Source organism: Olea europaea, unplaced genomic scaffold, assembly GCF_002742605.1.
Source record: "Olea europaea var. sylvestris unplaced genomic scaffold, O_europaea_v1 scaffold1252, whole genome shotgun sequence".
NCBI classification, from domain to species: domain Eukaryota; kingdom Viridiplantae; phylum Streptophyta; class Magnoliopsida; order Lamiales; family Oleaceae; genus Olea; species Olea europaea.
In genome coordinates this window covers 236,949-250,186 of record NW_019229960.1, presented here as the reverse complement: position 1 = coordinate 250,186, position 13,238 = coordinate 236,949, and the positions used below count along the sequence as shown (strand labels likewise).

The window sequence follows — 13,238 nt, the reverse complement described above, 5'->3', positions numbered from 1 at the left end:
CAAAGAGATTCCTTTCTAAACAAATTTTCGCAGCTAGTTCATGATTCCATTTGCTAGCCTCATGGATAATTACATAACCCTTTAGTTTATGGGTAAAGAAGAAAAGATGCAAGTTGAGATTCATCAAAAAACCATTGAAAAGATTCAAGATTCATCTCCATCTTCTCAATTTATCAAAAATTCGAGTTATATCTTTTCATTTAAATATGATCTCTTATAATTTCAATATGTTGTGCCAGTTTTATACATTACTAGGATGAGATGAACCCTTATCATGGTTTTTTAATTTTTAATTAATTATTTTGACTTTAATTTGATTTTATTTGTGGATGTTTATTATTGTTTTTATTTTTCTTTTCAATTGCTCGATCACCAATTGAATTGTTATTGGATTTTATTGTTATCGAGAAAGAAAATACAGTTTAAACACAATATATTAAATATTATAAGGTTCGATAGAGGATGGAGATATATGTCTATGCTTTATATGGTTTCAATAGGTATCCTAACACTTGTTAATGCATTTATCATGTTTCTATATTTCATTGAGAGATGAAGGGTCACATGAAGGGAATGATAAGGGGGATTCAAATTGTCACTTTAGTTGCTACACTAAAAATAGAATAATAAGGGGGATTCGACATCTTAGCAATACATCTCACATATTTTGAAAAACACATTTACTTGCTTTCACTAATTTAATTAATAATTTAGGTATTAGTTAGAAAAACTACTATAATTTGTTTGTTATTCGATTAAAGGAGCAATTAATTTTAACTCGATCGAATACATAGTTCTCGTGAGTTCGACATTCTATTTACTATTATATTACTTGTTCACGACCTCATCTACTTGCGATAAATCAAACGATCATAGGTCATTTCCATTAATAATATTTCGTACTTCTCTTCTAATAAGTTCTAGTAAAATTAAGCCTCTATTTAGGCTCAATTTCATTCAAAATATATTTTTCTCTTCCTTCTTTTCGATCACGGATCTCCAATAAAATAATATTATATATAAATTCAAAAAATTTCATCTTTTTCAATCACACATTCTTAAAAAAATCACTATTTCAAAATATATTTTCCCAATAGAGCCCAAACAATCTTTTAAACTACTTAATTAATTCATACATGTCCCGTTTCATTTTACATAATAGACAATAAATATAATGTTGATTCCACCAGTATAATTTAGCACAAACTAAAATTCATAACCCAAAAAAAAAAAAGTTCCAAAATCCTAAATAAAATGTCCAGATGATTAAAAAAAAACTAAAGTTAATACTAAAAATAAAATTTTCAGCCACATTATGTCAAATTTGATTTATTAAGTCCAATAATTCCTGGCACAATGATAGTAACTCATCTTCCACCAGCCAATGACCTATTTTAACCTATGAGTTACAGGAAAAATAGGGCGATCATATAATACTCAGTAGACTAAATGCACATTCCAAGTTAAAGATATGTACCAACGTTACAAAATATTCATCCTGTTATTTCATATTAAACAGTCCTAAGAAATTCCCTGAACTTCAAGTATTGAAAAACATTTCATATCATATCATTGTAACTCGAAAGGCCATAGATCGTGTAAGAGACTGACTAAAATGGAAGAAATTGTTTGCAATGATGCCTGACGAACAGTGGGACAAGGATATCAAGAAAATAGTACCAACTCGAATAAATCCATTGTATCATGTTGCAGAGTGATGGGTTACAGGCTTTGCTATTGCATTGTAGAAATCTTATGAGGGAGGTACCCAATTGCAGCAGCAAATTGCAGTGTTAGCTCAAACGTAGATTGTTCCAGAATTTGTGTAAATTTAGGGCATGGAGTGTTCCAATAACATTGGGAACATTGAGTGTTCTATTGAAAAATTTGTGCTAGGATACGGCGAAGCAGGTTAGACTGATCACCCAACATTCAGGCATCAAACGAAGGTAAAGTCAATGAAGCAGTGGGAATTCTTTGACGTGTTGTGAAAAATGCAGTGGCATTTTGTGTGTTGTAAAGGGGATGCCAAGTTATTTTGGTGAGGTAGGTTTGTTAGGACTCTAATCGAAAAAATGACAATGACCCGGGAATGCCAAGATCGAAGGAGTTTGAGATGCCTGGACAATGTGTAGATTTGGGTAGGTAGAAGCAAGACACGTGATTTTGGAAATGTGAGGCCATGACAGAGGCATCACATGACAAAATTTGGGAACAAATGTCTAATTTTGCATTTGATCTATAGGTTGATGTGGAAATGCGTTCCACAACATTGAGAGCTTGCTGTCCAACTGACTTCGATACTCAAATTTAGTGACAAAACAGACATAGGTAATCATGTGACAGTGATTACACGTAGTTTTTCTTTTTATGTTTGAATGCAGGGGCAGTTTCAACCCAAGTGAGGCTAAAAGTCTATGTAAACTACCTAATGCTTTAAGGGTTTAAACTACAATTCAAGATTTATCTTGTAATTTGAGATTATGTACTTAATAGTTTGTAGGAGACGGATACGAGAGTTGAATGAGACAAGAAGTTTGGTGTTGAGCTTTCACATTTTCGTATTGTGTGTTTCTTCTTTTAGTGAGGAATAAAGTTGGGTTGGTGTATATAAGATCCGTATTTTATTTACCTTAATTCAATCTTCTGCATACTAAGCCAAAATTGTGCGTTTTATAAATTAGAATTGCAAATTTGTGTATTTGCAGGCTGAGTATAGAGATATCATCGTAAATTGAACGAGTTAGCCCTGTGACACTATGATTTATTAATAACCCGAGTTATCATTTTGTGTAGTTATCTCCTTGTCTCTAACAATTAATTAGTTCTCCAATTTTATTTTAATTCTTGCAATTTAAGTTGTTCTCTAAAGAACTAATTCATCTTCTTGTATAATATTGTAGAACTTCATATATGGTAATATTGAATTTTTAACGTGACTAGATATTAAAAAATAGTGAAAAAGTGATAACAAACCTCGTACAACTTACATAGCACAAATTATTATACTTCATTTTAATGAGAATCCAACTCAACCAATCTCAATAAAAAAATAACGAGGAAACATGAATGAAAATTCGAATATTTTTTATGAAAATTTTATGTTTTTATTTGAAGTAATAATATATGCTTTTTAATCAATTGTCTCGTCTCTCTCATAATTTAGGGAAAATTATTGTTGAATTTCTAATGTATACCCCTACCAAAAATATCATTTATTCTATGACATGAAATGATAAGGCCTTGGGGGGAAAGTGATCAAAATTTTCTATTTGAAAATGTTATAAATTGTAAGTTTATTAGTAAACGACAATTGTATCTTCGTAGTCATAGAAATTATTACCATTGTATCCCTTATTTTTCCTAAAGATATAGGATTTTGATTCTTAATAAAACACACACAAAACTATTGTCTTTTATCATCTCTTCTCGTTTTCTTTCTTTTCGTAACATGATGTCAGCACAATAATTTAATTTTTCAAAATTTTGTGAAGGTAGTAATTTTTGCGAAAAAATTGTAGCAGCGGTCCCTAACGTTTTTGTTTTTTGCAGACTTTATCTTAACCTTCATTTTATGCCAACGAAGGTATCCAACCTTTCATAAATATACATCTGAGGTCAATTTGGACGAAAATCATCCAAAACACCATTAGTTGACCGAAAAAATTCCTTGAACTATCTACTACTGCGACGTTTTATTGGATATTGATATCTTTTTTAACGGTATTTTTGGATGGTATTTTGGACAATTTTATTAGATGTTCATTCCTTAATTTTTTGGTTCAACTGATGATATTTTGGATGGTCCAGATGGACTTCAGGTGCATATTTATGAAAGATTAGAGACTTTTGTTGGCACAAAATGAAGGATAGGGTAAAATCTGAGAAAAAAAAAAGAAAAAAAAGAAAATGTTAGGGACCACTGCTGTAATTTTTTCCAATTTTTTATAAGCAGTGTACTAAAATTAATTTGGTGACATATGATTTTTTCTACATACATGCCTCAAAACGAGGTTGTTTCTTCTTCTACTTTTTTTTTCTTTTTTTCTTTTTTTTTTTTTTTTTTTTTTTTTTCTTTTTTTTTTTTTGCTGTACGCAAATTTATAATGATTATTTCATTAAATGGGTAATGATTACTTTGTTCTATTTAAACGTCTATATATGAAGTCAATTCACGTGCAGGTTTTTTTTTTTACTTATACATTTTTGATAATTAATTTTTCTATATAAATTTATATCATATCTATATTGTAATTAAATATTTTTAAATATTCTTCTATATTCTTTGAATTAATAATTTATCATTTTGTTGCTTTTGAAATAGCACAACATTATAATTGATATTCGAAAAAAATATTATGTTTATTGCTTCTGAAGAGCTTAATATTATTTTTAATATTCTAGAAGAATATTGATTTATTACTCTTGAAAAATATGAATTATAATTTTCAAAATTTCAGAAGAATATTAGCATATTGTTCTTGAAAAAACAATAATTAAAAATAATGTGTTCTCGAAGTAACACATTTTCGAAGAATATATTATTTTGAATTCATGTTTTTCCACCAATGAAAACATATAACTAATATCATAAGGACATTGATGAGTTTGATTATTTGACTGATATATGATTATATAAGCTCTAATCATATTTTTTGAAATTAAATTATCGAATTATATTTCATATTGCACCAGAAGTTCAATTTGACTTTGTTGTTGACACGGCCAGTTTGATCATCACTGGATTAATAATGATGTGAAATTTAAAAATCAAATATATATTCAATGAAAAACTAGAAGATTCTTCAATCCAATCCTATATGATATTTGTTCTCTTTCATGAAAATTTTTCATTAACCATCACTAGTTAAAATAGGGAGTGGATTTTCTATATTTCTGAAAATTAATTAGGATGATAAATGTGGCCTCATCATCCTCCACTTTGATCATCTAAAATATTATTTATATCTAATATATTTAATACATATACTAGATGATTGCATGGTGTCTACGACTTGAAGTGTGTGAAATTACTGCTCAAATTTTAAATTATAAATATAATTTTCATATTATATGATCAAGATTGTGTCTTATTAATGTCAGTGAATATAAATCTCAACATTTTAATAAGTGTTAGTTGAGATGTCGATAAATGATTTAATACTATTCTTTGTTAAACGCATCCAATTAATTTAATTAAGAGTGTAGTACTTCCCATTTTTATTTAGAAAATTTTATTACGAATCATATCAACGTCATAGTTCTCTATATTATAATTGACTTATGGTTAGAGCTTAATTTTTCATTTAATTATTTTGATATTACAGTATATGTAAAATTGAACCACTACAATACACTAAGATAAGAAGTAAAGAATGTTGAAAATAAATATGTATTTTGAATCATCATCCCAAATGGATGATATTTTATAACGCTGAAAAAATGATTATCAATTTGATTAGACAATTCTCTCAGCATTAGGGGATTAAGAAGTTAAAAATAATGTATAAATGCACCATTATCTAAATCATCGCAAAATATCATTCAAACAAAAAATTCAAAATATAATTTATTTAGATGCATTTACTTATTAAAAAGATAAATAATATATCATGCACCAGTTTTAAATCCTCTAACATGAATTGATGTCCTATGAGAATAATTTGTTAACATTATATTTAATATATCTAAGACACGCATGAAGCGTGATGTTGTTCGATTTTAATAAAGAAAATCTTCAAATGAAAATGGAGTAATTAGCAAATATGGTCTCATTAAGGAGACATATATTCTTGATGAGTAGTGAAACAAAATAAATTGTAAAATTCAGAAAATGTTCATGTACTTGAAATAATGAAACTTGGAATATCTTAATAATTTATGTCATTATGGGAAAAGAAATAGAATCGAGAAGAAAAATTGTCGATAACAATTTTGTACTTGATGTACTGCATCATATAGGGAGGAATCAAAATAAATGTGTCGAAATATATCGATCGAAATAATGATTGACCAAATAAAACGGCACATGTGGTATAATCGCCTTAGCAAATATTTGTTGAAGGGAAAGTTATAAAAATGACGATGTCTACCTATGTATTTTCATAAAGAAAATAAATATTAGATTTGCAATTGTGACAGTTTATGTTGATAATTTAAATTTAATTGAAACTTATGAAGAGCTCAACAAAACTATAGATCGTTTGAAAAATGAATTTGAGATAAAGGATTTGGAAAAATTCAAAATTTTTCATGGATTGCAGATTGAATACTTCTCAGAAAGATTATTTGTTCATTAATTTACATATATAGAAAAAGTTTTAAAACGTTTTTTATATGGATAATGCTTTTTTTTTTTTTTTTTTTTTTTGTAAAACTCCTTGGAAGATATAGTTATGCACCAACTCAATAACATTGGAATGGTGTTAAACATATTTTTCATTACCTAGAGGGCATTGTTGATTTGAGATTATAATATTCTCAAAAGCCGGGATCAACTTTAGTGGAATATGCAAATGCAGGAATGCTCTCTAACCCACATAAAACTAAATCACAAACAAAATATGTGTTTACACATAAAGAAACAACTATATCATAAAAACATGTGAAGTAATCCTTGACAGGAACATCTCAAATCATTCTGATATTATTATAATCCATGAAGTAAGACGAGAATATATATGGTTAAAGAACATTACTCATAATATCCAAGCAAGCATGATGGTTAACTTCAACAAAAGATAGTTCAATAATTTTGTATGAAGATAATACAACTTGTATTACACAATTTAAAAGAAGCTATATCAAATGTAACAGGACGAAGCACATTTCTTCAAAAAAATTTGATACACATGAGCTTTAACAGGATGGCGATGTCCAACAATTTCGCTCAAGTGACAACATGATCGATTTATTCACAAAAACATTATTGACATCTACATTCAAGAAATTTGTTTATGAGATTGGAATGTGTCGATTCAAAGATTTTCAGTGATCAACATCAGGAGAGTAGATGTAGTCTTTTTCCATCGCTACGGTTTATCCCACTAGATTTTTCCAACAATATTTTAATAAGGAAACATTCATTTGTAATGCTCCAAAATAAGTATATTCATTTTCCCATTGAATTTTTATCAAACAATGTTTTAATGAAACGGATATTATATAATGCGTCATTCAAGGGGTAGTATTATAAGTGGTAAATTTATTAGCGAATGATAATTTTATCACTGTAGCTTTAGAACTTATTATCATTGTTTTCCTAATTATTCCTTATAAATATATGGTTTGGATCTTAATAAAGAACACACAAGTCTATTAACTTTTATCATCATTTTTTCCCTCTCTTTTCATAACAAAAAATCATTTTTCTTCAAATTTAATTTTAATTTATATTATCTAAATAAAATAATTTTGTATATAGATTCATGTTTTTTTATTCGAAAGAAATTATTTTCACAAAATAGTCTTTTTCAAACAAACTTGAAAATAAATAGAAAATAATATGCTTCTGGGGTATATTTTAGTGGTGCAAAGGACATGAGTGAAATAGTCACAACTTCGCTGACTGCCGCAGTATGAGAATTCGATTTTTGAGATATGAAATTAGACTCTTTGTGAACATCAGTATACGGACAAGCCCTTGTTCTCTGATCTATTGGGGCACATCTCGGGATTTACCTTATTTACGATACTCTAGGGACGGAGTAGTGGGTTCCTCAAAATTTGGTTCAACTTTTTTTTTTTCTAATAGATAATATAATTGAATTCTTTTAAAGTCCCTTACAATTCTAGCCAAAACGCGCATTCACTTCGCGTGAGACCACCCTCTCATCACAGTGAACCAGCACTCTCTCTCTCCATAAACAAGTCATTTTCACACCGTCACACTCCCTGTGCATTTCTCTCTGCAATAACGCCACTTTTTTCTCAACGTTTTCTTCACACTCACAGTTCGACTCAGTCCAGAGTTTCTCCTCTCTTCTCTAACTATAAAAAACCACTCCAGTACGCGCTACATTTCACTCTCTATAACAGAAAACCTCCTCCCCCTCCCCCTCCCCCTCCGCCTCCACAATGCCTCCTACTATGTGTGTGTGTGTATATATATATATATATATATCAACTCACCATTTTCTGAGAGTTTTTGTTTACAGTTTGTTTTATGATATTAATCGAGTGCTCCCATAGGAAACGACGACAAAACCCACATGCCCTTTATTTTTCTCACTCTGAAGTTTGCGAAAGCATAGAAATAGAGATTAAGAAACAAAATTAGCGTTATAGTTGAGAGTTTTCAGGTTCGAAGATGGAGAAAAAACAAGGGTTCTTTTCGGCTTTGAAGGAGGAGGTTGTACGGGGTTTATCTCCTGTGAGGTCACGCTCAAAGAGTCCTGGTCTGCTTCGGAGGAAGAAGAATAGTTCTATTGATAATCCGGAGTCGTCGTTTCTAAGATCTGGGAGTCTGAAACCGTTGGGTGAGACTCTGGCACCATTGATTGAGGGTCCGGATCCGGGCTGCGGGGAAATCGGTGATTCAAAACGGGTCGGTTCTGTCGGACAGTGGGTCATCGGACAACTAACCCGGAACCCCTCAGTTTCCACAGTGGCGTCCAATGGGAATGGGTACAGTAACAGGAACTCTGATCTAAGGTTATTGCTTGGGGTGATGGGTGCCCCCCTTGCGCCGGTGCATGTTAGCATCACTGACCATTGGCCTCATCTCAGCATCAAAGACTCTTCTATTGTATGTTTCCCCGATTCTGTGCATACATTTATTTATGTATTGGCTATAATTTTTTATTTCGTTGATGATGTATACTGGACATGCTTAATCGTCAAATCATTCCAGAATTCTTTTGGCAGAGTATGATTTGTTTAGGTGTAATTGTTAGAGTTGATTGAAATTCTTTTGTCTACGTGCGTTAGTTTATATTTTAAGTGCTCTCTCTACCGAAATAGATTTTTCTTTTCAGTTTCTTTAATAAAGAATGATGTTGTGAGTATAAAGTTCATTTTTTTTAATTTTTTTTCGTGGTAGTGAAAAATGGAGGGAGGCAGAGGATTATAGGAATGTTAAACAAGAAAGTTTAGTTCTAGTATCAGGTTCAAGGTTTTTGTCACTTTCATGTACTGGTGGAAATAATTTGTTTCCGACAATTTTCTCAGTACTGGACTCAGAATTACTCTGTACGTTAAGTTCGATTTTATATTATTGATTTGTAATTTCTGTAGGAAACTTCATCCGCACAGTATATATTGCATCAGTATACTGCTGCGACTGGAGGGCAAAAGATCCTCAATTCTATTAAGAATGCTTATGCCATGGGCAAGTTGAAAATGGTAGCTTCAGAGTTTGAAACAGCGACGAAGGTAGTGAAGAACAGGAATGCTGCTAGAGCTGTGGAATCCGGAGGATTTGTCCTCTGGCAGATGAATCCCGACATGTGGTATGTGGAGCTTGCAGTTGGGGGAAGCAAAGTTCATGCAGGCTGCAATGGCAAGCTGATCTGGAGGCACACACCCTGGCTGGGGGCGCACACTGCCAAAGGCCCAGTTAGACCTTTGCGCCGTGCTCTTCAGGTGGAGATGTGACTGCTTTGGTTTTTAATATAATTATGCTTTGCCTAGTCTTTTGATCTCATATAGATGTGTTTTTGTGTTTTGCAGGGTCTTGATCCGAGAACCATCGCAAGTATGTTTGCTGATGCCATTTGCATTGGCGAGAAGAAGATGAATGGGGAAGATTGCTTCATTTTGAAGCTGGCTGTGGACCCTCAGACATTGAGGGCCAGGAGTGAAGGACTAGCAGAGATTACAAGGCATGCACTCTTTGGTTATTTCAGCCAGAAGACTGGACTTCTTGTTCATATGGAGGATTCACATCTTACTCGCATCCAATCTAATGGTGGAGATGCAGTTTACTGGGAGACTACTATCAGTTCTTGCCTAGATGATTATCGGCCTGTTGAAGGAATAATGATTGCTCACTCTGGGCGTTCTGTGGTGACTGTTTTTCGGTTTGGAGAGATGGCAATGAGCCATTCTAAAACCAGGATGGAAGAAGCTTGGACAATTGAAGAAGTAGCATTCAATGTTCCAGGTCTATCACTAGATTGTTTTATTCCACCGGCTGACTTAAGATCTGCTTCCATAAGTGAAGCTTGTGAAATCCCTCAGGATGAAAGGGAAAAGTCAACAATTTCCCTTGCAGGTCATCGAGTGAAAGTTGCTGCTGCGGAGAAAATTCATGATAGTAGCATTGATAACATAGTCTGGAAAATGAAAATCTAACCAAGTAGGTTCAACTTATGGCAATTGTTCATATGGTAGGCATTTTCTATTTGACTAACAGAATAGGAGTTACAAATTCCTAGCTCAGTTATTGAATAATTTTGTTATAGTAGTTGGCGTACATCCATTAATCTGTGTACATAATCATTCATGGGTTTTCTCAAGCCTCGATGAATATTTATACTTTTATTGCAGAATCCAACTAAAGGGTTGGATCCCATTGATAAGTAGTAGTATTTGCTAATTAATCGATTATTTTCTTAATGTGATTCTGCTTACTTTTCCCTGCATATTAATGGCATAGGCCTACTCCAGCGGTTAGAAGACAAATTCTGCTATATTTGTTTGACAATAGTGTTTCAGTAATCTTGTGCGCCTTTTTTTCTTTCCATGATTATTGCTTCACACTGAAGTTTTCATTGCGCCGATGTTACATGCTGACTAGATGTCAAATCTATCACCAAAGTTGATTATGAATTATTTCAAAAAAATACAACAAAATCGAATGCTTATATAAAATATAATGCAATGAGCCTAAAATATTTACTGTGTTTCATTAATATGAGTTATAATATTCAACATGTGTTGCGACTCTTATTCCGAAATCATTAGACTCCTCCAACTAAAAAGAATCAATTTTCACCTGTAGGAAAATTACGAAAAAATATATGAGTCTATATCTCAGTGAGTGGAAGAGTTCAAAAATAATTATACTTTCTACTTTAACATTTTTATCAAACATTCAGTTCATATCGTTTAATATTCACATGATAGACTCGTACAATTATAACAAAAAGTAAGTCATTTTTATAATACTGTAAATATCATTTCATAATCACGATATAGTCATCATCTCATCACATCACATGTGATAAACCAAAAATGTACCCTCTGACTAAAATCTGCCCCTCAGGCTAAGCACTTTCGCCACGGACCTTTGACCCCTCTATGAACGAAAGTCAGTTTCAAAAACCTCTCATAATCAATTTTAGAACACGACCAAGGTCCCTCAATGAACTATATGTACACGGTCGAGACCCCTTCATATCCGGTCCAAGACCCCTCAATGTAGTATAGAACACGGTCAAGGCTCACTCAGTGAACTAAAAGAAGTATGTAATCATGGGTACTTTTCTGGTCGATCTCAATATCACATGTCTCACATTCCACATCACAGATATTTTCATATCTAATCTTTGAGTTCCACAAATGTCATAATGAAAGGATATTTCCAAAATAATTATGTAATCGAATACATAATTGCATATAATTTCACGTACTTTGACAATATACTTAATTCATAAATACTTTTAAAATATTTATATTTTTTCACTCATAGTACTATGTTCGCAAAATCAACCCGGTTGGTAAACTGTTCTAATGTCAGTATCGTTGCTTGAAATACGATATAATTTTTAAATAAATAATTAATTATTTTAAATAATTTCAATAATTAAATAGGCGATACCCAAACTTAATTATTTCACGTTTGAGCGATTTTTACAGTCTCTTTAATAACTAAAACTAGTTTTTTTTTTTCATTCTCAATTTCATAGTTTATTACACTTAACCCATTCAATAAAATTGAATTTAATCTAACCATTATAAAATCAAACAAAACTTGATAGTAAGTAACTTTTACTTACCTTTCAAGCCTAATAGTATAACCCACTTAATTCTTAACACGTTGGTGAGTTTTTCTTTTCTTTTTTCTTCCTTTTCTTCCTCTTTTCCCTCTCTTTTTCTTTCTTCTTCTTCTCTGTACCCTTTTTTTTTATGTATTGTGTGTTATTAATTTGGTTTGGGTGGAATTCAATCCAATTCCACCGCCTCAATATACTATATTATTTATTGTTTATTTTTTTAAAACTTAATGTATTACAGAATGGGACTCTCACGTGGGAAATCTTGATAAGTTATATATTGAATTATGTCTACACTTATATAGAATTTTCACTATGTCTCAGTCGAGCATGTAAATGAGTTGGATTTATTTGTTCGTTAATTTTTATCTCTTATGAATTTTGAGATCATTCTCTTCACTTTGCATATCTTGTTTTATAAATTTATATTTTACATGCACATTTTTCTTCATGATTACAAAAAACACCATTTACTGAATTTATTATTATTTTTAATATAAATAGTTGAACAGAAAAAATATTCTCAATTGAAATAACAAACCACGCCCTATATTTTACTTTGGGTATACAATTGAGATAAAATCCAAACAAGGGATGGGTAGAGAACTTTCGAATGTTGAGTAACGATTAAAAAAATGTATTGAAGAAAGTTTTTTTTTTATTCGCCTTTTTGCACCTTGGTCCTTATCGTATACAATTCCCAAGGCTTCGGGACCTATCATTTGAATTTTATTCATTCAAGTAATTTATGTACAGGCGATGGTTCCACCTCCTCCCTCACCCATCTTTCATTTCATTCGCTCATGTAATTTATGTTATCAATTGACGTGTCATGTCACTTGTGAGGAAGTACAAGTAATTTTATATAAGCACCCAACGATTACCTGTAGGTAATTGTAAATTCAACCATACACATGCAGAATAACTGCAAAAAACTAGTGCTGCCGTATTCTAGGAACTAGAGATTACTTTGAGGCATCAAGATCCCAAATTGAAACAAAGAAAATAGATACTGACCAGGGCGTTCTTGGAGAACCAAGCCCAATGACCAAATTTCAGTTCACTAGAACCGCTTTCTATCAGCGGGTTTCAATATCTGAAACGAACACATCAAACTTTCATCAACGCTCATCATTGCACCGGCATTATCAAATTCACCACAATAGTTGGGAGCAGAAAAAATTGTAACTAGCTGCCTATCAGCAAAAAATTCATATCCATCTTCCACTACCTGCACGAGAAAGAATTCAATAAACAACAGAGACAACAAAAAAGGATCGAAGAGATCAACAGGAAACTATA

At 31.7% G+C, this 13,238-nt stretch overlaps 1 protein-coding gene across 1 annotated transcript; it reads left to right on the top strand.

Annotated features, from left to right (window-relative positions):
• Nucleotides 1-7,897: 7,897 nt before the first annotated feature.
• Nucleotides 7,898-10,533, top strand: LOC111374463. Its single transcript, XM_022997131.1, has 3 exons — nt 7,898-8,746; nt 9,235-9,582; nt 9,670-10,533. Exons 1-3 carry the CDS (start codon nt 8,309-8,311, stop codon nt 10,291-10,293), a joined length of 1,410 nt encoding a protein of 469 aa, XP_022852899.1. The 5' UTR covers nt 7,898-8,308; the 3' UTR covers nt 10,294-10,533.
• Nucleotides 10,534-13,238: the final 2,705 nt, after the last annotated feature.